The sequence below is a fragment of the Lissotriton vulgaris genome, chromosome 8 (assembly GCF_964263255.1).
Source record: "Lissotriton vulgaris chromosome 8, aLisVul1.2, whole genome shotgun sequence".
Classification (NCBI taxonomy): Eukaryota; Metazoa; Chordata; class Amphibia; order Caudata; family Salamandridae; genus Lissotriton; species Lissotriton vulgaris.
In genome coordinates, this window is record NC_141696.1 from 1,509,540,078 (window position 1) to 1,509,567,745 (window position 27,668).

General features: G+C 47.0%; 1 protein-coding gene across 5 annotated transcripts in view; it reads right to left on the reverse strand.

Annotated features, from left to right (window-relative positions):
• STXBP5L (syntaxin binding protein 5L) overlaps window positions 1-27,668 on the reverse strand; it is a 1,891,501-nt gene that overhangs the window by 1,764,280 nt on the left and 99,553 nt on the right. For all 5 annotated transcript variants that reach the window (XM_086935625.1, XM_086935622.1, XM_086935624.1 and 2 more), the window contains exon 2: window positions 10,673-10,770. In XM_086935625.1, coding sequence (XP_086791751.1) covers window positions 10,673-10,770 — 98 coding nt within the window. The remainder of the gene's footprint in view (window positions 1-10,672; window positions 10,771-27,668) is intronic.

A 27,668-nucleotide genomic window follows, 5' to 3' on the forward strand; every position in this document is an offset into this window, starting at 1 on the left:
ATGTGGCAATGTCCCTTCACTGGGTTTGAGTTTCATGACTTGTGGCAATGTCCCTTTACTGGGTTTGAGTTTCATGACTTGGGCAATGTCCCTTTACTGGGTTTGAGTTTCATGACTTGTGGCAATGTCCCTTCACTGGGTTTGAGTTTCATGACTTGTGGCAATGTCCCTTCACTGGGTTTGAGTTTCATGACTTGTGGCAATGTCCCTTTACTGGGTTTGAGTTTCATGACTTGTGGCAATGTCCCTTCACTCGGTTTGAGTTTCACACATTTACAAAGTCTGTCAGGACCTGCTTTGGGGTGGGAACTCCTGATTACAGAGAGACTAAGGGGAGGGAATGAAAAAAGACTGTAAAGGACACATGGGTAGGGGAATAAAAAAAGACAGTGGTGGATCACAGATGAGAGAAAAAGCAAAACAGACAACAGGGGCATCAGAAGGTGAATGACAAGAGCCAGTGGGAAAACACAGAGCATCCAAGAACTAATAAGCATTGGTAAAGTCAATAGATCTTGCCTATGCGAGATCTATTCGCTTTGTCACTGCTGTTGTGCAACACGGCTTAAAGAGAAGGGGAAAAAAGCAATGCAACGCAGCCAACAATGACAGTGTTGTAGCGCTATTTTATTGAAGCCATGTTGCACTGCAGCAGTGCTGCTGTGCAATATGTTAAAAAAAAGCATGAGGAGAAAGCATCACGTGGGAGGCGTTCGGGAGAGCACAACAACGAGAAGGGGGAAAGCAAAACAAGAGAGGAGAGGGAAGGGGAGGGAGCAGCAATAACAGACACCGGGAGGAAAGCAGCATGGGGAGAGGGAGGGGGAAGAAGAATTAGTACCAGAATCACAGCAGTAGCAGCAACAGACAGGCACTAATTAAGTTCAAATAATCTGAAGTTGGTCCATGCTCCACTGAAAGGAACGCAAGTGATAATTGGACTGTGCTGGCCAATTAGGAGTCAGCATTAAGCGTGACAACACAGCCAACAAATGGCAAGCAACAGGTGGACTCTAACCCCCAGATTCATCATTGTCATGTTTTGCTAGTCCTTAATAGCGATTATTAAGGAATTGCTATTAAAGACTCGCAAAACGGGATTCATGTAGAAATCGCAATATTTATTGCGATTCCTACAACTTCCTTATTTGCGATTCGCTAATTGCTAATCGCAAATAAGGAATGACTCCCCATTCATTCCTATAGGCCTAAAGGCCCAATAGCGAATCGCAAATAAGGAAGCGATTTCAAGGGTGCCAGGGTGTCCAAAGCACACCGTGTAGCACCCCTGAAATAGTAATGTACACTGGTGTTGCGCACACACATGTCCAAAGGACATGTGTGTGTGTAACATACAACTTAGAAAAATGCACTAAAGTGAATTTTTCGAAGTTTTCGCTATTTACCACGTAGTTAGAATTTGCGGTAAATAGCACCCCCAGATTGCGAATTCGCAATTTTTAAATGGTTCATGAATTGCATTTAAGGAATCTCAAATTGAGATTCCTTGAATGCAATTCATCGCAATTTAGTGATTTCTGTAATTGGAGATTTTTGCATTTGGGATGATGAATCCCAAATGCAAAAATAGCGCTCGCAAAGGGCCAGATTCTCAGAATCTGGCCCTTTGCGAACTGAATTTCCTTTGATGAATCTGGCTGTAAGTCCTTTACTGTACACAATACCCGTAAGTGACAGCACATGTGCTGTTGCAGTCTCGACCTAAAAAGGCAGTGCGATGGAAACCAGAGGGACACAAAATGAAAAGTGACATCATGAAAACTCAGAGGGAGATGAATCCTCATGATGTTCCTGTTATAAGATGGAACCTAAAATACAGAGTTACAGAAGCACACAAGCCTGGAAATTGTGAGCTAGAGTCACAGTCTGGAAGTCTCGAGCGAAACAGCTCAAAGGCAATGCCAGACAGAAGAAAAGCCAGCCACTGAGAGTGTAGCCTGGCAGGAGAGGAGGGCAGAGGTGCAAATAGGCAAAAAGCAACATCCTGCAACACCCACCCACCACAGTGGTAGCAGCTTGAAGGAAGGGAAGTGACCATCTTTGGAGAGGGGACGCGGGATGGGACTATAGATGTAAAACAAAACTCTGACCACTGACAAAGCACAGAATACCACAAAGGGAGAAGCAGACAAAGGGCTGAGGCAGAATAGACTGCAGAAGAAGAGGAGGTAGTCCACAGGCTGTAACCAGATGCCAGTCACCAGTCCGCTGAGAAGCATGGCACGTGTGCCACTGGGGAGCAGCTGAAACATTGTATGTGGATGGGGCTGGCCTCAGCTCTGTGCTTTTCGGAAGGATCTGACCATGGCTTCGACTCTAAGTGGTCTAAGGGTCTGGGAAGCAGAAAGTGTAAGAAAGTAAATGAATATCTCACATCGTTACCGTGTTTCCATACAGGAAAGAAAGACACTGGAGGGAAAATAGCTTCCATGTGGAAAAAAACATTGTTATTGTTTCTGTTTCTCTAACAGTATGTAGGCAGAATCTACACAAGCCAACAACTACATTTCCCTATGGTCCCAGAAACGTGTTTTTCAAGAAGGCATGTTCATCTTATACATTTATGCGCCTACATTTTGCGTAAATTACATTTATAACACCTCCTGAAACTCTGTAGCTAGTTGGAATAGTTAAGCGGTACTAAATGTAAGCCTTGTGCAGGAGCAGGCTACATATCTTGCCATTCACAGTGGTCCTCATGAATCAGGCACAAGGTCCTCATACACATGCACGCCAGGGGCATAACGTGGCCCCGCAGGCCCTGTGGTGCAGGCGGGCCCTCTACCTTCAGGGGGACCTCTATTCGGCCTAAGAATGAACATCTATGAGCTATAGGATTCTTAGAGGCCCCTCATCCCATTCTGGAGGGGGGGGGGGGCATTATTTTCACACGTCCAATCATGCAGGCCCTGTGGTGCAGGAGGGCCCTCAACCTTCAGGGGGACCTCTATTCGGCCTAAGAATGAACATCTGTGAGCTATAGGATTCTTAGAGGCACATCATCCCATTCTGGAGGGGGGGTGGAGTATTATTTTCACACGTCCAATCATACGCACTCATACACACTCAACTGCACACACTCACACGTTCACTCACAGGTTCACTCCCAACCTCTGCCCATCCCTCTCATCCCTTTTATACATCTACAGGCTTTACGTACAACTGCGCTACTACAGGTATGCGCATGATGTGGTTCCTACTCACAGATGGATTGTCGGGCTCACACATAGGTCTACATTTACAGTAGCACACTCGCGTGTACAATAACAAAGGTGAGGAAAAACTACACAACAGTCGGAGAAACAATACACAGAGGAACAAACAGTAAGTCCCGGGCCTTCAAGCTGGTAAAAGGGGAGCCTGGTAGTGCCCTGTACCAGGGAGTGAACACCAGAGATGGGGAAAGCTCGAACAGGTGTGATACACAATCTGGGAGTCATTCAATAAACGATTTGCAGATTCGAACTCACTTTACGAATGCAAAAGTTACATCCAGGGTTCTCAGCGCTAGATGATTTTCGACCTAAATCCTTCTTAAGGTGGAGGAGTTTCTGCGGAGATCATTGAGACTGTGTGTTCCCAGGAAAGGACCAGGAGCAGACACGGACCCACAGGTCGCATATGTGTGGGCACTCAAACATGTCTCGCACTTACCTTCAGTGCTGAGAGGTGCTGAAGCAAGTGTGTGTATTGGCTACAAAAAAAACAAAAAACATGTTCTATGTGGATAAAATGGGAAAGAGAGCAACATGGCCACGTGCACATTTCCTCAAAACCTGGTTCTGTGGATTCTCAGGGCTGCAGACAATAGGTAGGAGTAAGTGTAGGGACATAGGAGTAAAGCGCCTATAGGCGGTTCCCATCCAGTACGCTATACAGAGGCTTTCATTTAATTTCAAATACACTTAACGATGCAAAGTGGTTTATTTCACTTCTTAACCCACACCGCCAGCAACCCACGGGCCCATTGGCTGTTCCTGTTCCAGTCTTGCCGCCCCCATCAGAGACCTCTCTCACAGACATGGCGAACACTCTTGCATCAGAACCCGAGACATATAATTAAAAGCCAGCTCGAGAGCTCCGTGGAGGCCAGAAGCCTGCTTGCCTCTGCCCGGCTGGAGAGCTGCGTGCCCGGATCAAGGAGGGATGCAGGAAAAAAAAGCCATCATGCGAAGATTAGCTGGGAGGGGAGCCTGCCTGCCTGCACTGCACCCCGTGCGTGATTCGATTACTAATAGGCTAGCACCGAGGAGCGCGAGGGAGAGGCCGGGCTGGCTGCAGTGCACCACCCTTCGCCCTGCAGGCCCACCGCGGCCACCCATGCACGAAGGTTAACCCCTGCAATCGTTGCAAGGAATTACTTCCACATCCTGTCCTTCCGGTTTACGGTCGATCGAGCAAGTGGGCTCGTCCAAGGCTAGGCCTTTTTTTCACAGCGTAAAACACAAAGCAACACGGCCTTGCCCTGATTCCCTTGCTTCCGTGACACGTTATCTAGGAAGCACAATTACCAGTCTTGGCTCGTACGTGTTTGCAGTAATTTCCTTATGTTTAGATGTCTTTGTTACGGTATTTACGCTGGGAGAAGCTGCAAGCATTCCATCCATGCCATGGTTATTGATTGACAGAGCTGCAAATACATTTTTATGAGAGAATGTTCGATTCTGATCTTAAATAGGGAGGGAGAGAGTTCCAGGTGGAAGTGGCAGAACTGGCGATGTGATTGTGACGTAACCTTCATACTTCTGAAGTATATGTAATCGTATAATACAACACACACTAGTGATGTGTACATGCAAAACGTCATGTTACCTTTATAATGAACATGAAAAGGGCCTCCTGTGTGCGAGATTAGGGGTCTACTGTTAAATGTTGGTGTAAGGATGTTTTGGGCAGAGCCATACAAAGCAAAGTCTGGTCTTTAAGTGCAGGAATAGCAGGGTCTGGTGAGGGAGGGAGGGTCGGTCTCAGAAGATCGACCTGAGAAGTGGAGGTATGCCAGTGGGAAGAAAAGCGCTATTGTGGCGTGAGCGAACACGTTTAATCGATGATCAAATTTAGGGCCCTCATCACTAGACACAAGAGAGGGACATCATTGTTGGTCTGGGCTCCATTTTGCGGAGGCAGAAACAAGACATTGACAGCATTGGACAGCCCTAGAAGATAAGACGGCAGAAGCACAGCTTGAAAGCCACCGCTGTGCAGACTCCGCACACAAAGGTTAACTTTTAATTCTCAAGTATCTTTCCGCTGAAACCACTCACTGGGATCTCATTAGCATTACAATTGGCGCTGAAACCCTCCATGCATAACGCACACAGTAATTTGCTTTAATTTCCAAATCGCGCTCAGTACAATGGTGTTCCTATATCTTTATCTGCCATGTATAGGCTCAAGGCGCCTTTTGATTTATTCATTACGGTCCTATTGATTCTCAGGGCCAATATTCCGAGAATGGAATTGAAAATGTGTAAATGGTCCCACTGCGTTTACTGTGCGGGTTTGAAAATACCTGGCTGTATATTCAAATCAGTTGCAATACATTATAACTCCCAGTAACACAATGGAAGGCCTGCGCCTCAATACAATACCTGTTTTGAATTGTTTACATGTGGTCTTGATGGCAATGCAAGGACTTAGTGTGTGGTGTGAGTGCTTTAGGGGGTGTACATTAGAAAGCAGATAACATAGAAAAAGTCGCAGAATTGCTGGGTAGATTAAGAAGAGCCGTCCAACAGGTGGGCCCCAAATATAGAAACCCTTGACATTTGGTAAAGCCCAACAGACCGCTTCCTCTCAACCAAAAGCGACTGGAATGGATTTCCCTGGAGAAAAACTGAATTATGGAGCTTTTTTAACTCTAACTTCAAGAGAGGAGAGGAGACATAGGGGTACAACCAAGCACACCTGCCGGCACAGCTGAGCATGCCACAACTAATACATTATCAACCTAAGGAAATATTCAGAGGTTAACACACAAAATCCATACCCTTAGCAGCCAGGGGTCATTTTAATGCATTTTGGTCAACATTTAGTACACACTATTTGTCTTGACAAGAGGCAGGAAAGTGATATAGAAATGGTATCATACAATATAATATACTACAGTAGAATACCCCCCCTTCTGACTGTCTCCTTTTCAGTACCTGAGTGTTTCCTGACTGTCTCCCGCAGTAATATGGCTGCTTGCGGGTATGTCTAGCAAACACCCCAGATCGGCCTCACCTGCAGCCACATGGCTGCTTTTGAGAATGTCTAACAAATACTTGCAGGGAACTTCGTTACTGCTGGCTGTCTGCCCTGCACGAAGATAGAAATCTAATGGGAGGTCTCAGAACCACCTACTAGCAGTTTCAGCTGCCCCTACAGGGCTGCTTTGCCCAACAATCACATGGCCTCCCGCTGGGATGCTGAGCATAGGTCAGCTGACTTTCTTTCATGCAGCAACATGGCTGCTTCCTGGATGACTCGCACACTCGGAGACTGTATACTATAGTGATGCTGAAGGCAGGAATACAAGCCTTCTTGGTCCTTCCGGACAGCAGGAGCGGGCGAGCTGAGCTGGTAGCCGGTAGCCATTGGGCCAGCTCAGTGTGCAGAGGAAGCACAAGCCGGGAGAGTGGCAGTCATAGATGTCATTTAGGGGTCGCCAGGGTTCGCAGCTGCGACTCCTGGCTTGTCTCTTGTGACCCCTGGCACTACCTTTGAGACCCCTGGCCTCAGAGGTGGCAAGATCTGTGCCAGGCACACAGCGGCTGCTCGTCCTTAAGGACGTCAGTTGGGGCTCCACTTTCCTTGTTTTCTGTCAATTCTTTATTACACTAATAGTGAATACTATCTCATTATTCTCTAATAGTGTAATAAAGACTTGCTTACAATTAACTTGAATATGACCCCCGGAAGCAGAGGTAAGTAAAACATGTTTTTAAATGTATGTTGTATGCGTGCTTGCAGGTGAGTTTGTGTTTATGTGAGAGCGAGTGTGTGCGTGTGTGAATGTGTGTGTATGTGTAAGCATGCACGTGTGAGTGAAAGTAAAGGTTAAATGGCATGTGATGTCACTGCCGCTACCCCTGGTATTTTGATGAACTGACGTTCATGGTGGCAGCTGATGGGAGATGTGTGCTCCTCTGCAGAGGTAAAGGGGGTCTCCTCTGCAGATAGCTGGGTCTCAGGACAGCTGAGGTCTTAATCAGAATCAGCTGCAGAGATATTTGTGAGGACAGAACAGAACTAGCCTTCTCCATGTCCACATGGATACTAGCCCTGGACCGCAAGCGGCAGCCACGGGCCTGGAGAGGGGGGTAGAGTCTAATGCCACATTCGAAGAAGCACAGTCTGCTGATGCCATCTGCCGTGCCAAGGGAAACGAATACCTCATGCCCATTGCAGCCACTAGAGGCGCCTATGGTCGAGAGGAAACTGCAGCAGTGTCAATCACCCCAATACTTGTTGGACATTGTTAAATAAATACACAAAAATATACACTTTGCCCTTTGCAAAAGGAAAGCAACAAAGTTTGGCGCTGAGAAATGTAACAATATGTGTAGTGTAAACTTATGTGTGGAGCATGGAAGAGCTCAACAGTGGATGTATAGGAACCTACACAAAACACTGGAAAAAATCTAAGGAACAATTCTCGGCTCCTGATAGACAAGTTCCCAATATCCTGTGCTGAAGAGTTAACCCTCGGGGCCAAAAGCCCCAAAGTGAATTACCGAACTCATCCAGACCCTCAAACCTGAAACTGAAGCATCCTCATTGATCTTGGGCAGGCACCATGCTGAGGTTTGTGCCCACACTGAAAGGGAAATGATGCCACACAAGACTCAAGTTGAGTGGGAATAGAAGGGGATGGGTACAGTCTGCACCTAATGTCAACATGCAGTATCTTGTAAAGCAAATGACATATGCGAGTGGGCTGTAGCACTGAGACCTAAGTGATCTTTGCAGAATCACACAATGTGTTCATGAGTGGAGACAAGGTTAGAGATTCAGAACACATGGCCTTACTTCAACAAGTTATCAACTATAGAACATCTCTACCCAGTTATGCAGGAGCCCGGGGGAACTTAGATGAAAGGGAAACTCAGAACAGGATCCTGGATGAGCGGTGAGGGGTGGCATTAGAACAGGGGGGCAGGGTCAAGACTGATTTGCATATGGCTGGGTCCAAACTGGGGAGGTGTGGTGAGCAAAACAAGGATGGACTTCACCCAGATCTGTGACTGGGGGTGAATGTTTGACAATGTTCAGAATTCCGTCCATCCTCTTTTTATGTTGCATCAGAACACAGACCCTGTCCTAGTGTCAGAAAACCTGCCACAGTGGGAGGTGCTGGTAAAGGGCAATGGCTGACATCGCTGGGAGCTCCTGGCGTCGACAACTGTCTGCGTGGGTGACTGGGCGGGGCAGAGGCGTTCTTCAAGGATAGGAGGGGTCTCTGCCTGCAGAAGGCTGATTGCTGATCAGTGGATGTGGCATGCATGTGGCAGAGCAGTGGCACAGCGCTAGGTGTCAGCAGGCTGCAGGGACAGGACCAGGGCAGGCGTGAGCGGAGTCTGGTGATGCGCGGACCAGGGCAGGCGTGAGCGGAGTCTGGTGATGCGCGGACCAGGGCAGGTGTTAGGCAACAACAATCCTTGAGGGATGGAGACTTTCTACTCTATAAGTGTGCCGCAGCAATCAGTCAATCAATCAATCAGTCAGTCAATAAATCAATCAGTCAATCAGGATTTGTAAAGCGCGCGATTCACCCGTGAGGGGATCCAGGCACCGAAAAGCTGCTGAAGGGCTCAGTTGAAGAACCAACCAGCAAAGAGGCTTTCAGATTCAAGAGATTCTCAAAGCACTGGCAAGGGTTAAAAAATGGAGTTCTGGGTTGATTCGGTCCATATCATACGAGGACGCAAAAGCAGGGAGTGACAATTACACACATGAAGATCATCCAATTCAGTGAAACAAAAACAAACTAGTTTTTAAAAACGATGACTTCAAACTAATTTCCCAAACTGGATTAAAAAAAAATAGTGTCCACCCTAAAACATATCAGAATTTGTTTCACAATACTCATGATGGTTGTAAAACCTATGCATGAATAACATCGAGCACAAGTAGTTTTTATAGGAAAAAATACCAGCAAAAAACTCTCTTTTAACAGGAATACACATTTTGCTTGCCATTTCTCCAGCAAAATATTTTTGAGAAGATTATCACCCCCAGGCATCTTCTGTTGCAAAAGTACCTGGCATGTCAACGGCTCTTCCTCATCTTCATGCCACCCTCCTTCACTGGCAGCTTCTCCAACCCACCAATTCCACCCACCCCAACGCAGCAGCAGACTTCCCATATAGGAGAGTACATTTCTATGTTGGGACTGCCTGAATGTGTTCATCCCTTGATCATACTCCAGTGGTTGAAACTCCTTTACTGACTTTGCGACACACAGTGAGTACTTTCAGTGAGTAGCCACAAGACTCTGCCGAACAATCAGCGGGCACAATGTGAAAACGGCGATCAAGCGAGGAGAAGCTCGGAAAAATATCCATGAACAGATCGACTCTACTTATTAGAAAGTGATCTGCTGGGCTTTCAGAGAAGGAAGTGGATCCCAGCAGGGACTCTTGTACATTGTTAAACCCAGAGGAATTATCAGTTGTTGAGCTTGATTCCAGCATTTCATTCATTACTTTTGTGCTTACAGGAAGGTCTTTTGGCAAGATGCATGAGTGACCTGCCACCGCTCTCTCAACCTTAGGTTAAATGTGCAGACACGATTTGCTAAAACCAGTTCCCCCAAACCAGAGTGTATCAGCATCCAGCTAAAAAAGACCCAGTCAGTACCCAACCATGATGTTTCAACCTTTGAACATTAACATAGGACACCTTGGATGCAAGGTGTAGCAACAAAGAATGATTTTGGCACCATAAACTGTTTGATTATGCAGAAAGAAACCTATTTTACTAGAAGGATTTGGAAAATGCTCTATTTACATAATGGCAGTCTTAACACACTCGTGAATGCCACGTGGTCTTTCCTGTAAACAGTCATTGAAATAGCGAGAATTTGAAGCTGCCTGGTAACACCGGTATCACCTCACACGCCCAAGAAGAAACACGGCCACTCTGGGCTCAGTTTGACCACAGTCAAAGATGGGACCTGGAATTTACACCTTCTTGACCCAAGCCTTCCCAACTCCAAATGCTGTGTCACCCTGGAAGAGGACACGTGATCCTCAAGAGATGCTGCTACACTGACATCTGTACTACAAACAGCAATCCTTCACAAGCCCACACTTTAGAAATCAACTAAACAAAAATGAGATAGTAGATAGACTGTAGTCCTGAGCATGACTCACCAGCCACTGCCCTCCAAACATAAGGCTTTTAGCTAGACAATAAAATGTGTCCAGTTTTACCCAAAAACACCAATGCAGGGATTCCAAAATGTCTTGGTCCACATCATCAAATACAACAGTGGTTCAACATCGCCGGCAGAGCTATCAATCTCACAAACGTAGAAATCCCCTTCAGCATTGAAAAGTATGTCTCTTACCTTCAGAGTTGTACAGGGTGGGGGAAATGACCATGCGTCCCGCTATAGTGTGACCAAATACCCTAGAAATTAGGGTGTGTCAACAGAAAAGGATACATTCGTATTGCTCCGGTTCGCGTCCCAATAGCCAGGATTTTCTGAACTGGATCGTAGGTCAAGGCAGTGGGCTGATATGGAAATCCATGCCGAACAGTCTGCAAGAGAGGAGAAGAGTTTGTAGCTACAACTGATGGGAATGCTTCATCCTCCAATTCACCAAATGCCAGCCAGCAGCAAGAATGGTTCTTGGATCACAGTCTAAATTGGTGAGACGTTTGTTGTGTCTTCCTTACAATGAACCTTGCGGTATGTAGGTACCTTTAGTATGGAAGATACCATATTAAGTGTGTTTCCATCTTTTTCACATTGCTAACACCAAATAATCAATAAAAAAAATGGTGCTCTCTCTGGTTTATCCATACCATGTAATCCCTTAGGCACACTTCCTCTTTCAACAGGGACTCCTAACTCATAGCACGGACCAACTTGGGCATTTCCACAATCGTCATTACCTCAGTTCAGACACTGCTACCGCAGACTCCGTTCATTTTCCCTCTACTCTTTTGTTCTTACTCAACCATACAGAAGGTCAGCCGCTGACTTCAAACATTTGCACCTCCGTCTCTGGGTGGTGTGATCTCCCTACTCTCAACTGAACAGACAAATATAGCAAACCACACAGTGGGCAAGATATCTGTTCAGTGATTATTGCCGAAACCACCATTTCGACCTAGCAAAATAAACCTTTCGGCATGCCTAAACCTTCCTTTTTAATACATATTGGTCACCCTTTGGGTAGGTCCTAAGCAGTCCACAGGGCAAGGTGCAGTGTAGTCAAAAAGTTAGACATGTACTTTTAAGATTTACCTGTTCTGGTAGTGAAAAACTCTTAAAATTGTTTTTCTCAACTTCAATGTGTATCTCTCCCGTAGGATAACATTGGGTTACCCTATTACATTTAATAAGAGATAACTTTGAATTGGGAACACTAAGAAATGCCCCTGCATAACAGGGCCTTATCCATTTTCTATCACCTAAACAAGAAAGCCCATGAAGGTATTGATTAGTCTGCCGTGGCTTTTGACTGAAGGGGAGTTGTGTTGGACCTGACCTTCTGTATGGTAATCCCCAAACTGTTTGGCTTCACCCTCCTGTTTTCTGAAACCGTTTTTGTTGGCCTTTAGGACTTTATGCACTTTCCCGATATTAACCACTGCCAACGTGCTTGTGCTTTCTCCGTTAAACTTGGTGAAATGGGCTTACTCCCATTTGCCACGTTTAATTTACTTGCAAGACCCCAGTGAAGTGGTACTACATGTACCAAGGTCCTGTGGCACTTACTGGCCAACTCTCCTAATTCGCCCTGTAAACATGTGTTAGGCCTTCTATTGCACCCTGTGTGTGCAGTTGTAAACTGCCGATTCAACCCGGCAAAATACAATTTTTGCCAGGCCTAAACTATTCTTTTCAATACATATGTCACCCCAAGGGTAGACCCCAAACAGCCCATAGGACAGGGGGCAGTGTATTCAACATTTTTGATATGTACTTATAAGTCCTAGTTGTGAAAAACTCATACATTCTTTTTTGCACTACTGCAAGGCCTACCTCTCCCATAGGATAACATTGGGTTACCTCAATATATTTAATAAGAGATAATTTCAATTGGGAGCAGGTTGAAATATCTAGTTTGGTGTCTAAAGAATCGTAATTTCATACAAACCCTCTGTAATGGTAAACTCAGATTTTCAAGCACAATTCTGAAAATAAATCTTTTATAAAATTTGGCATTTTCTTGTACCAACCATTTAGTGCCTGCAGCCTGTATCATGGGTCACATGACTAGGTGTAGCTGGCAGTTGGTCTTTGTGTATTTTACCCAACACCAATACTAAGGGGGAAATGATGCTGGCAGGATGGACCATCTCTGACATGATAGGGGGCAGAGCTATCACCTACCACACTTGCACTAGCCTCTGCCACAGCACACACGCAAGGGTTTGAAACTAGTCTTTTGTGTCTCAGACATGTAGGGGCCAGGACATGGAGGCAGGACATTTTAAACACCTCTGGTAGTGGAAACCTCCGGCTATGTCTCCTCCTTCAAAGATGGCACCAAGGATAAATAGTGAACCCTCAGACCCAACTCACCAGTACACCTCTGGATCTGTGGCAGGCTCAGAAGGACAGATGTGCTGCTCTACAGAAGGACTGCAACTCTGCTGTGCTGCTGCCCTGCTGCCTGAGTGAGGACCTGACCAGCATCTTGAACCCAGGACTACCAAAGTGACTCCAAATACAAGTTGGCTGGCCTCTTGATCAGAGCCGAATAGACAGAAGAAGCTTCAACCACCTTGAACCCAGCATCGGAAAACTGTTTGCTGTCAGTCCCACCACCAAGTGGTACCACTCCAGTCCTGAAACCTTGGAAGTGGGCCTGAAGATGCTCTGCCAGTCCAGCTGTGGTCTCTTGGGCAGAACCTACGTAGTGAGATGCATCTCTTTGCAGGCTTACATTGGAGCTACTGCTGTGCAATGCATCCTTGACACAGGATCTCATATCGCAGTCCGCAGGTCTTGGAACTGCTGCTGTGCGATGTATCCTTGATGCAGGACTCTGTATCGCAAGCCTTAGTCAACGGCATTGTCGATGAGGATTCAGGACCTCGCATCACAAGCCCCGCTGATGGCCTCATTGGAATCGTGCGGCATGTTGCATCTCCTATGTAGACTTTGCGCCGCTATCTGCAACCCCTCGAACTGCTGCTGCGCAACACATCCATGATGCGGGATCTCACAACAGACCAGGATTTAAGGTACTTTGCACAGGGGGCCTAACTTGGTCTCTGTATCCGGCCCACCTCTCATCGCGGTCGGCCTGAACTTGTGACTATGTCCCGGTTCAACTTAACCAGATAACCACAGATGGTGCTTTTGATTTTAGGCACCACCGCATATCTCCAGCACTACTGATTTATGTCATTTTATTCTCAAATAGTTTGTTAAATATTACGCTATGTTTCCTAATTGGTGGTAGATTTTGCTTGTGTTGTGTCTTCACTTTATTTCTGTTTGAAGTTTTGTATAAATACTTTACACCATGCCTCTAAGTTAAGCCTGACTGCTTTTGTGCCAAGCTACCACAGGGTTAAGCACAGGTTAATTTTGGGTTTGCTTGTGTTTCACCCGGGCAAAACCTCTTGCTGCTGCTTGAGTAGGGTTTTACACCCCAAAACCAGTAACCCAATTTCCTACACCCTTCCCTTACACAATTATCAATTCTGGGGATTGTCCTTTCCCTTTCCCACTCTGGAAAGAGATTTGTACCAGACCGTGGCTACAGTAAAAAGCCGCCCTTTTTTGTGTTTGCTGAGAAATAGCCATGTTTCTAGGCATTCACAAGTGGAACCATGTATTGGCACATCTAATTCCTCACCCCAACTGGGATTTATGGCTTTGGAGATCTCAGCACCTCAAGGTGGAGACCTCCTTACACCTGAATGGGTTTAACTATGCTAATAATCCCTTTGTGAATTCATACCAGGCATATGTAATGTAAATTGAGTTAAAAAAAGCATATATATTACTGAATAGGGCCCTTTGTAGCCATTAAAGAACTATGGGCCATATGTATGAAAAACGCATTTTGCGATTCTCAAACTGCGATTTCTAGGGAATCGCAGTTTGAGATTCGCAAAATGAAATGTATGTGGGATTTGAAAATCATTTTGTGAATCCCACATATTCCTTATTTGCGAATCGCCAATTGAGATTCGCAAATAAGGAATACCTTCCCATTCATTCCTATGTGCTAGGAGGCCCATAGGAATGAATGGGAAGACATTCTTAATTTGCGATTCTCAATTAGAGAATCACAATTGAGAATGCAATTTCAAGGGTGCCAGGGTGTCAAAAGGACACCCTGTTGCACCCCTGAAATGTGCATGTGTGCACATGTGGCACACATAAATGCCCTAAGGGTATGTATGTGCGCCACATGGCATATTGAAAAATGCAAAAAAGTGAATTGTTCAAAGAAATCGCTAATTACCACCAACTTGAAGTTGGTGGTAATTTGTGATTCCTTATGCCATATTCGCACAACTTGGGTGCTTCATACATTGTATTTAAGGAATCGCAATTTGCAATTCCTTAAATGCATTCGTAAAATAAGGAATTGCAAATTTTGCGATTCCTTAATTTGCAAGACAGTTGTGCTTTCATACATAGCACTAGGCCAAATTGAGATCGCAAACGCTGAAATTCTGAGAATGTCAGCATTTGCGATCGCAATGTGCCTAGATACATATTGCCCTATACTTTAGAGTAAGTGAGCCAAGTTATGTATCAAAGACAATGCAAATATAAATGTATGACAGCATTCCCATCACTTCTATGTATGGAAGACCATGCACTTCATAACCATACGCCAAGAAATTCACATGCATAGAACATACCATCAAAGCTACATACCAATGACCTGGCCCATACTTTGCTTCATTGCACTTCCTCATTATTGTCATGTGCCAACAAACATACCGTTCAAACGTGTGCGCCAGTGAACATGTAACGTGCCATAGAGAATACATCCAATATAAAATTTTATATCACATGCCATATAAAGTTATGATGTAATCAGAATGCCAATACCAGATATTTGTATCCACAACGCGTCTAAAGGAATGGTCCCAACCAGGAGTGTACTAATCCCTCTATATTGTACAACTCACAAACAAGTACGGGACGTCCATTTCAAGCTGGACCTACGAAAAAGTTGGGCGCTTCTAGAAGTATCCAGTGGCTTGAGGGTGGACACCACTTTCCTTATTATTAGAAAGATGGTGGTCCCTGAACATACACCGGCCATCACCTACATGGCCGCTTTGGCTTCTGGTTGGCCCGTGTAACTTCGATATATCACAGACAGAGTAACTATGATTCTCGGTCCTGATGAATGCCCGGAACCCCTTTTGGGGACCAAAAATGGCAGAAACATGTTGACCATTGAGAGGGGCATATACGTTTAGGAAACCCCAGACCTCTTTTAATACTATCCCAGTGGCGACGGAATAAAATTAATTTGCCCTCCCTGGAGATAATTTTACTCACCACTGCACACATATATATTCTTTCCACTTATTTGCACTCTGTCCCTCACTGACCTTACTTCCTCGCTCATCTTAAAAACACCTCTACTCCTCCCCATAAGCGAGTCGTAGCCCACATCTTGGACCTTGCAGTCCGTGTGTGAGGAGGGACCCCTAAGATGAAGCATGTCACCTTCGGGTGAGTGAGGGTTCTTGTCCTCAAAGGATTCCTTCCCTAGCAGTTCCATCACACATACACCTATTAGCACACGGGACAATATTTAGTTTTGTATTAATCGTGTCCCGTTAGAGTTTAATAGCAGATATTTGGCATCTGATGATGTACCAGCAAAGCTTCCATCTCAGATGTACACTATGAAGCAGCAGAGCAGGGCCATCAAAGCAGTGGAACACAGAGCGTGCAAACAGAGTATCAGAAGGCTGCATCCAACACCACCCAAAGCCCCAACCCATGCGCCACACACCCCGGGAAATAAAGAGTAATAAAGGATAATATAGAGGCTCCCCTGGGAAACACGAGCTACAGAACACACCATCAAAAATGTGTACCTGGGAAATGAACACAAAACCTGGGAGCAGTAAACAAAGCTACAAAAAACATTGCCGACTACAACACATATTAGTATATTAGCATATGGGGACCGTTCTTATGCCTCTTTGAGCAAAGCATGAAATGCATCTGCCATAGAAGACGGCAACAGAGAGAAACAACCATCATAGTCAAGCACCACAAATATTTGAGTCATGCCCAACAAAGTTATAAGTCAACTAACATGCAACAAATTCGACATGCCCTTAGGATCATGTGCGTTGGTATTTGCCAACAGCTGTGACCACCCAACCAGGGGGTTCTTGGAGTTGTAGGATGTAGCAGAGTCATGGACTTCCCCAGACACCTCCCTGAAGAAAGGGCTCCCATATCTCTCATTGTCAGTTTGAATGCATTGTCGGGTACAACTTGTGTCTTCTGGGATGTATACACACCCTGCTAAACGAGGAACAAACGAGTCCTACACGTGGGCCCACTATTCCACGTGCTATGATGGCACTCTACTGAGAAACATGGACCATGCGCCCGTGTCCAGCCATGCCGCTGTCCCCATCTTCTCCCCAGCCACCAGAGCTGGGCATGTGCAGTCTCTGGAGTGGGCCCAGGCACCAAACTACAAGGTCATTGGCTTGAACCTAATACAGTTCAGGACATTCATTGCGCCTTCTCATCCTTCCTTGTTTCTACAGACCAGACATGCATGATGTTTTCATTTATCAATGTAATTGCTAGTGTTTCGTATGCCCCACATGCCAATTAAAGTATTGTATTGTAATTGCTTATTTATAGGTCACCTTACCACATTAAGGAGCCAAAGTGGACTGAAAGATGAATCTGTAGAGTTCCATTTCCATTTCAACTATTATGATGGATGCAGGTGATACAGTGTGAATAGCAGAAGATACACCCACGGGGTCTATTCCTAAAGGTAAACCTACAGGTGTAGAGTTACTACTAGTAAACGTACGGTGACACCTTTGAGTAGCTTTACTACTTTCGGCTATTCACAAAATCCGAGTGCAAAGGTACTCAAAAGTGTAGACTTGCATGTCTTCACCCCCTGAAATACGGGTGGGACCCAAAGTTACGAATGTAAAGTTCCTACTGTCAAAAAGGAGAAGTAGTCAGTCCAGCACCACACATGGACATACTGATACATCCTTCCATAGGAAATTAGGGAGGTAGGGGCTTAAAATAAAACCCAATAGGAAATAATGTTAAATAATGAATAAAAATATTAAAATATAAGTACATTTAATTTAATGTTAAAAAAACAACAAAAACATATTTTTAATTTTAGTTTAAGATATTTTAATAGCCTTTTTGAATTATGAATGTAAAAATGAATATCACACTATTATTTACTAAAAAAAAAAAAAAAATACTTTTGATTAATGTATAGATCACTTACAATAAATATTAAATATTATATAAAAATATCATGTTCTTGTACTTTTGGTGGGATTTGTTTGTAAATACATCTTTAAAAAACAAATATATACGAATAATTTGCATTAATATTTAACATACCAATATTCACAGTCTTGTGCATTGAACCCCCTACAACCTTTCACAGTCTTGTGCATGGAACCCACTAGCACCTTTCACAGTATCATGCATAGAAACTATTGCTACCTTGACAGTCTCACGCAAGGAACCCCCTGGCACCTTCACAGTCTCATGCAATGAAACCGCTGGCATATTTCACTGTCTTGTGCATTGATACCACTGACACCTTTCACAGTATCATGCATGGAAACTCTTGAGACCTTCACAGTCTCGTGAAATGAAACCAGAGTCATCTTTCACAGTATCGTGCAACAAAACCCCTGGCTCCTTTCACAGTCTTGTGCATGGAACCCCCTAGCACCTTTCACAGTCTTCTGCAAGGAAACCACCAGCACCTTTCAAGCCTCATGCATGGAACCCCCTTGCACTTTTCACAGTCGAGTTCATGGAACCCCCTGGCACCTTTTACAGCCTTGTGCACGGAAACCACCAACGCCTTTCACAGTCTTGTGCATGGAAACCCCTGGCACCTTTCACAGTCTTGTGCATTGAAACCCCTGGCACCTTTCACAGTATCATGCAATGAAACCCCTGGCACTTTTCACAGTCTTGTGCATGGAAACCCCTGGCACCTTTCACAGTCTTCTGCAAGGAAACCACCAGCACCATTCAAGCCTTATGCATGGAACCCCCTGGCACTTTTCACAGTCGAGTTCATGGAACCCCCTGGCACCTTTTACAGCCTTGTGCACGGAAACCACCAGCGCCTTTCACAGTCTTGTGCAACTAAACCACCAGCGCCTTTCACAGTCTTGTGCAACTAAACCAGTGGCACTTTTCACAGTCTTGTGCATTGAAACCCCTGGCACCTTTCACAGTCTTGTGCATGGAACCCCGTAGCACCTTTCACAGTATCATGCATAGAAACTCTTGATACCTTCACAGGCACCTTTCACAGTCTTCTGCAAGGAAACCACCAGCACCTTTCAAGCCTCATGCATGGAAACCCTTGGCACTTTTCACAGTCGAGTTCATGGAACCCCCTGGCACCTTTCACAATCGAGTTCAAAGAACCCCCTGGCACCTTTTACAGCCTTGTGCATGGAACCCCCTGGCACTTTTCACAGTCGAGTTCATGGAACCCCCTGGCACCTTTTACAGTCTTGTGCACGGAAACCCCAGGCACCTTTCACAGTCTAGTGCAACCGAACCACTGGTGCCTTTCACAGTCTTGTGCATGGAAACCCCTGGCGCCTTTCACAGTCTTGTGCATGGAAACCCCTGACACCTTTCACAGTCTTGTGCATGGAAACCCCTGGCGCCTTTCACAGTCTTGTGCATGGAAACCCCTGGCACTTTTCACAGTCGAGTTCATGGAACCCCCTGGCACCTTTTACAGTCTTGTGCACGGAAACCCCAGGCACCTTTCACAGTCTAGTGCAACCAAACCACTGGTGCCTTTCACAGTCTTGTGCATGGAAACCCCTGGCGCCTTTCACAGTCTTGTGCATGGAAACCCTTGACACCTTTCACAGTCTTCTGCATGGAAACCCCTGGCGCCTTTCACAGTCTTGTGCATGGAAACCCCTGGCACCTTTCACAGTCTTGTGCATTGAAACCCCTGGCACCTTTCACAGTATCATGCAATGAAACCCCTGGCACTTTTCACAGTCTTGTGCATGGAAACCCCTGGCACCTTTCACAGTCTTCTGCAAGGAAACCACCAGCACCATTCAAGCCTTATGCATGGAACCCCCTGGCACTTTTCACAGTCGAGTTCATGGAACCCCCTGGCACCTTTTACAGCCTTGTGCACGGAAACCACCAGCGCCTTTCACAGTCTTGTGCAACTAAACCACCAGCGCCTTTCACAGTCTTGTGCAACTAAACCACTGGCACCTTTCACAGTCTTGTGCATTGAAACCCCTGGCACCTTTCACAGTCTTGTGCATTGAAACCCCTGGCACCTTTCACAGTCTTGTGCATGGAAACCCCTGGCACCTTTCACAGTCTTCTGCAAGGAAACCACCAGCACCTTTCAAGCCTCATGCATGGAAACCCTTGGCACTTTTCACAGTCGAGTTCATGGAACCCCCTGGCACCTTTCACAATCGAGTTCAAAGAACCCCCTGGCACCTTTTACAGCCTTGTGCATGGAACCCCCTGGCACTTTTCACAGTCGAGTTCATGGAACCCCCTGGCACCTTTTACAGTCTTGTGCACGGAAACCCCAGGCACCTTTCACAGTCTAGTGCAACCGAACCACTGGTGCCTTTCACAGTCTTGTGCATGGAAACCCCTGGCGCCTTTCACAGTCTTGTGCATGGAAACCCCTGACACCTTTCACAGTCTTGTGCATGGAAACCCCTGGCGCCTTTCACAGTCTTGTGCTTGGAAACCCCTGGCACTTTTCACAGTCGAGTTCATGGAACCCCCTGGCACCTTTTACAGTCTTGTGCACGGAAACCCCAGGCACCTTTCACAGTCTAGTGCAACCAAACCACTGGTGCCTTTCACAGTCTTGTGCATGGAAACCCCTGGCGCCTTTCACAGTCTTGTGCATGGAAACCCTTGACACCTTTCACAGTCTTCTGCATGGAAACCCCTGGCGCCTTTCACAGTCTTGTGCATGGAAACCCCTGGCACTTTTCACAGTCGAGTTCATGGAATCCCCTGGCACCTTTTACAGCCTTGTGCACGGAAACCACCAGCAACTTTCACAGTCTTGTGCACGGAAACCACCAGCACCTTTCACAGTCTTGTGCATGGAAACCCCTGGCACCTCTCACAGTCTCGTGCAACTAAACCACTGGCACCTTTCACAGTCTTGTGCATGGAACCCCCAAGCACCTTTCAAGCCTCATGCATGGAACCCCTTGGCACTTTTCACAGTCGAGTTCATGGATCCCCCTGGCACCTTTTACAGCCTTGTGCACGGAAACCCCTGGCACTTTTCACAGTCCAGTTCATGGAACCCCCTGGCACCTTTTACAGCCTTGTGCACGGAAACCACCAGCGCCTTTCACAGTCTTGTGCAACTAAACCACTGGCACCTTTCACAGTCTTCTGCAAGGAAACCCCTGGCACCTTTCACAGTCTTCTGCAAGGAAACCCCTGGCACCTTTCACAGTCTTGTGCATGGAAACCCCTGACACCTTTCACAGTCTTGTGCATGGAAACCCCTGGCGCTTTTCACAATCGAGTTCATGGAATCCCCTGGCACCTTTTACAGCCTTGTGCACGGAAACCACCAGCACCTTTCACAGTCTTGTGCACGGAAACCACCAGCACCTTTCACAGTCTTGTGCATGGAAACCCCTGGCACCTCTCACAGTCTCGTGCAACTAAACCACTGGCACCTTTCACAGTCTTGTGCATGAAACCCCCAAGCACCTTTCAAGCCTCATGCATGGAACCCCCTGGCACTTTTCACAGTCGAGTTCATGGAACCCCCTGGCACCTTTTACAGCCTTGTGCACGGAAACCACCAGCGCCTTTCACATTCTTGTGCAACTAAACCACTGGCACCTTTCACAGTCTTCTGCAAGGAAACCCCAGGCACCTTTCACAGTCTTGTGCATTGAAACCCCTGGCGCCTTTCACAGTCTTGTGCATGGAAAACCCCTGGAGCCTTTCACAGTCTTGTGCATGGAAACCCCTGGCACTTTTCACAGTCTTGTGCAACTAAACCCCTGGCACTTTTCACAGTCTTGTGCACGGAAACCCCAAGCACCTTTCAGAGTCTCGTGCAACTAAACCACTGGTGCCTTTCACAGTCTTCTGCAAGGAAACCCCAGGCACCTTTCACAGTCTTGTGCATTGAAACCCCTGGCGCCTTTCACAGTCTTGTGCATTGAAACCCCTGGCGCCTTTCACAGTCTTGTGCATGGAAACCCCTGACACCTTTTACAGCCTTGTGCACGGAAACCACCAGCGCCTTTCACAGTCTTGTGCATTGAAACCCCTGGTACCTTTCACAGTCTTGTGCATGGAAACCCTTGGCACCTTTCACAGTCTTGTGCATTGAAACCCCTGTCGCCTTTCACAGTCTTGTGCATGGAAACCCCTGACACCTTTCACAGTCTTGTGCATTGAAACCCCTGGCGCCTTTCACAGTCTTGTGCATGGAAACCCCTGGCACCTTTCACAGTCTTGTGCATGGAAACCCTGGCACCTTTCACAATCTTGTGCATGGAAACCCTGGCACCTTTCACAGTCTTGTGCATTGAAACCCCTGGCACCTTTCACAGTCTTGTGCATGGAAACCCTGGCACCTTTCACAATCTTGTGCATGGAAACCCTGGCACCTTTCACAGTCTTGTGCATTGAAACCCCCTGGCACTTTTCACAGTCTTGTGCATGGAAAACCCCTGGCACTTTTCACACTCTCGTACATTGAAACGTCCAGCACCTTTCGAAGTCTCGTGCTTTGAACTCACAGAGCCCCCCTGAAAAATGAACTTTGCTCAGAGCACTGTTCTTCTATGAAGTGCAGATGTGCGCCCAATGCCAGAGCAGCTTGCAGCTTTCACAGCAAATGATATCACCTAATGCTGAGCAGTTATGGCCCCATCTTTTATGCAGCTCCTGAAACTAACCCCGAAGACAATGTTTATCAGAACTAGAGTGCTCAAATCCCAATCCCACTGCTACCTCTCTTCATTTATGTTTTCACTCCTATTGTGACGTAATGTAGGGTTCTGGTGTAATAACATACCCAGAGCAGCTACAGGATTGTGTACAGGTATAAATGAATGGGTTGGATTGATTTGAAGACATTTCACCGTTGGACAAACACGAACAGACTCTTGAAGCCAGGCATTGCCCTGCAGTGATTGTTTTCTTATTTGTTTTTTACGGGGGTGCCCTTCCCCGTGTCCCCACTACGCTCCCCACTCGGCCCACGTGGCTTTTGCCACCTGCAAGTGCAGCGCTGTCTAATTAAGCGCAGCAGAGCATGGGGCTAAATGCCCGTCAGCAAAAATGAGGCGGCCAAAGTCTGCGCACCGGTTGGATCTTCACAGAAGTGGTCCAACCGAGAGATGCTCCGCCATCTTTCAGAGACACAGGGCCTGAGTTAGAACTTTGGCGGACTGGTTAGTCTGTCAGCGGCGACAGATCTCTCGTCCGACGAAATATAAACCTCATTATATCCTACGGGGTTTATATTTCGGCGGACGGGATACCCGCTGTGACAGAGTAACCCATCCGGTGACAGATCTCTCTCATTATATCCTACGGGGTTTATATTTCGGCGGACGGGATACCCGCTGTGACAGAGTAACCCGCCCGGTGACAGATCTCTCTCATTATATCCTACGGGGTTTATATTTCGGCGGACGGGATACCCGCTGTGACAGAGTAACCCGTCCGGTGACAGATCTCTCTCATTATATCCTACGGGGTTTATATTTCGGCGGACGGGATACCCGCTGTCACAGAGTAACCCGTCCAATGACAGATCTCTCTCATTATATCCTACGGGGTTTATATTTCGGCGGACGGGATACCCGCTGTCACAGAGTAACCCGTCCAATGACAGATCTCTCTCATTATATCCTACGGGGTTTATATTTCGGCGGACGGGATACCCGCTATGACAGAGTAACCCATCCGGTGACAGATCTCTCTCATTATATCCTACGGGGTTTATATTTCGGCGGACGGGATACCCGCTGTCACAGAGTAACCCGTCCGGTGACAGATCTCTCTCATTATATCCTACGGGGTTTATATTTCGGCGGACGGGATACCCGCTGTCACAGAGTAACCCATCCGGTGACAGATCTCTCTCATTATATCCTACGGGGTTTATATTTCGGCGGACGGGATACCCGCTGTCACAGAGTAACCCGCCCGGTGACAGATCTCTCTCATTATATCCTACGGGGTTTATATTTCGGCGGACGGGATACCCGCTGTCACAGAGTAACCCGCCCGGTGACAGATCTCTCTCATTATATCCTACGGGGTTTATATTTCGATGGACGGGATACCCGCTATGACAGAGTAACCCGTCCGGTGACAGATCTCTCTCATTATATCCTACGGGGTTTATATTTCGGCGGACGGGATACCCGCTGTGACAGAGTAACCCGTCCGGTGACAGATCTCTCTCATTATATCCTACGGGGTTTATATTTCAGCGGACGGGATACCCGCTGTCACAGAGTAACCCGTCCAATGACAGATCTCTCTCATTATATCCTACGGGGTTTATATTTCGGCGGACGGGATACCCGCTGTCACAGAGTAACCCGTCCGGTGACAGATCTCTCTCATTATATCCTACGGGGTTTATATTTCGGCGGACGGGATACCCACTGTGACAGAGTAACCCATCCGGTGACAGATCTCTCTCATTATATCCTACGGGGTTTATATTTCGGCGGACGGGATACCCGCTGTGACAGAGTAACGCGCCCGGTGACAGATCTCTCTCATTATATCCTACGGGGTTTATATTTCGGCGGACGGGATACCCGCTGTGACAGAGTAACCCGCCCGGTGACACATCTCTTTCATTATATCCTACGGGGTTTATATTTCGGCGGACGGGATACCCGCTATGACAGAGTAACCCGTCCGGTGACAGATCTCTCTCATTATATCCTACGGGGTTTATATTTCGGCGGACCGGATACCCACTGTCACAGAGTAACCCGCCCGGTGACAGATCTCTCTCATTATATCCTACGGGGTTTATATTTCGGCGGACGGGATACCCGCTATGACAGAGTAACCCGTCCGGTGACAGATCTCTCTCATTATATCCTACGGGGTTTATATTTCGGCGGACGGGATACCCGCTATGACAGAGTAACCCGTCCGGTGACAGATCTCTCTCATTATATCCTACGGGGTTTATATTTCGGCGGATGGGATACCCGCTGTCACAGAGTAACCCGCCCGGTGACAGATCTCTCTCATTATATCCTACGGGGTTTATATTTCGGCGGATGGGATACCCGCTGTCACAGAGTAACCCGCCCGGTGACAGATCTCTCTCATTATATCCTACGGGGTTTATATTTCGGCGGACGGGATACCCGCTGTGACAGAGTAACCCGTCCGGTGACAGATCTCTCTCATTATATCCTACGGGGTTTATATTTCGGCGGACGGGATACCCGCTATGACAGAGTAACCCGTCCGGTGACAGATCTCTCTCATTATATCCTACGGGGTTTATATTTCGGTGGACGGGATACCCGCTATGACAGAGTAACCCGTCCGGTGACAGATCTCTCTCATTATATCCTACGGGGTTTATATTTCGGTGGACGGGATACCCGCTGTCACAGAGTAACCCGTCCGGTGACAGATCTCTCTCATTATATCCTACGGGGTTTATATTTCGGCGGACGGGATACCCGCTGTCACAGAGTAACCCGTCCAATGACAGATCTCTCTCATTATATCCTACGGGGTTTATATTTCGGCGGACGGGATACCCGCTGTCACAGAGTAACCCGTCCAATGACAGATCTATCTCATTATATCCTACGGGGTTTATATTTCGGCGGACGGGATACCCGAGGTCACAGAGTAACCCGTTCGGTGACAGATCTCTCTCATTATATCCTACGGGGTTTATATTTCGGCGGACGGGATACCCGCTGTGACAGAGTAACCCATCCGGTGACAGATCTCTCTCATTATATCCTACGGGGTTTATATTTCGGCGGACGGGATACCCGCTATGACAGAGTAACCCGTCCGGTGACAGATCTCTCTCATTATATCCTACGGGGTTTATATTTCGGCGGACGGGATACCCGCTGTCACAGAGTAACCCGTCCAATGACAGATCTCTCTCATTATATCCTACGGGGTTTATATTTCGGCGGACGGGATACCCGCTGTCACAGAGTAACCCGTCCAATGACAGATCTCTCTCATTATATCCTACGGGGTTTATATTTCGGCGGACGGGATACCCGCTGTGACAGAGTAACCCATCCGGTGACAGATCTCTCTCATTATATCCTACGGGGTTTATATTTCGGCGGACGGGATACCCGCTATGACAGAGTAACCCGTCCGGTGACAGATCTCTCTCATTATATCCTACGGGGTTTATATTTCGGCGGACGGGATACCCGCTGTCACAGAGTAACCCGTCCAATGACAGATCTCTCTCATTATATCCTACGGGGTTTATATTTCGGCGGACGGGATACCCGCTGTCACAGAGTAACCCGTCCAATGACAGATCTCTCTCATTATATCCTACGGGGTTTATATTTCGGCGGACGGGATACCCGCTGTCACAGAGTAACCCATTCGGTGACAGATCTCTCTCATTATATCCTACGGGGTTTATATTTCGGCGGACGGGATACCCGCTGTCACAGAGTAACCCATTCGGTGACAGATCTCTCTCATTATATCCTACGGGGTTTATATTTCGGCGGACGGGATACCCGCTATGACAGAGTAACCCATCCGGTGACAGATCTCTCTCATTATATCCTACGGGGTTTATATTTCGGCGGACGAGATACCCGCTGTCACAGAGTAACCCGTCCGGTGACAGATCTCTCTCATTATATCCTACGGGGTTTATATTTCGGCGGACGGGATACCCGCTGTCACAGAGTAACCCATCCGGTGACAGATCTCTCTCATTATATCCTACGGGGTTTATATTTCGGCGGACGGGATACTCGCTGTCACAGAGTAACCCGCCCGGTGACAGATCTCTCTCATTATATCCTACGGGGTTTATATTTCGGCGGACGGGATACCCGCTATGACAGAGTAACCCGTTCGGTGACAGATCTCTCTCATTATATCCTACGGGGTTTATATTTCGGCGGACGGGATACCCGCTGTGACAGAGTAACCCATCCGGTGACAGATCTCTCTCATTATATCCTACGGGGTTTATATTTCGGCGGACGGGATACCCGCTGTGACAGAGTAACCCGCCCGGTGACAGATCTCTCTCATTATATCCTACGGGGTTTATATTCCGGCGGACGGGATACCCGCTGTCACAGAGTAACCCGTCCGGTGACAGATCTCTCTCATTATATCCTACGGGGTTTATATTTCGGCGGACGGGATACCCACTGTGACAGAGTAACCCATCCGGTGACAGATCTCTCTCATTATATCCTACGGGGTTTATATTTCGGCGGACGGGATACCCGCTGTGACAGAGTAACGCGCCCGGTGACAGATCTCTCTCATTATATCCTACGGGGTTTATATTTCGGCGGACGGGATACCCGCTGTGACAGAGTAACCCGCCCGGTGACACATCTCTTTCATTATATCCTACGGGGTTTATATTTCGGCGGACGGGATACCCGCTATGACAGAGAAACCCGTCCGGTGACAGATCTCTCTCATTATATCCTACGGGGTTTATATTTCGGCGGATGGGATACCCGCTGTCACAGAGTAACCCGCCCGGTGACAGATCTCTCTCATTATATCCTACGGGGTTTATATTTCGGCGGACGGGATACCCGCTGTGACAGAGTAACCCGTCCGGTGACAGATCTCTCTCATTATATCCTACGGGGTTTAAATTTCGGTGGACGGGATACCCGCTGTCACAGAGTAACCCGTCCGGTGACAGATCTCTCTCATTATATCCTACGGGGTTTATATTTCGGCGGACGGGATATCCGCTGTCACAGAGTAACCCGTCCAATGACAGATCTCTCTCATTATATCCTACGGGGTTTATATTTCGGCGGACGGGATACCCGCTGTCACAGAGTAACCCGTCCAATGACAGATCTATCTCATTATATCCTACGGGGTTTATATTTCGGCGGACGGGATACCCGCTGTCACAGAGTAACCCGTTCGGTGACAGATCTCTCTCATTATATCCTACGGGGTTTATATTTCGGCGGACGGGATACCC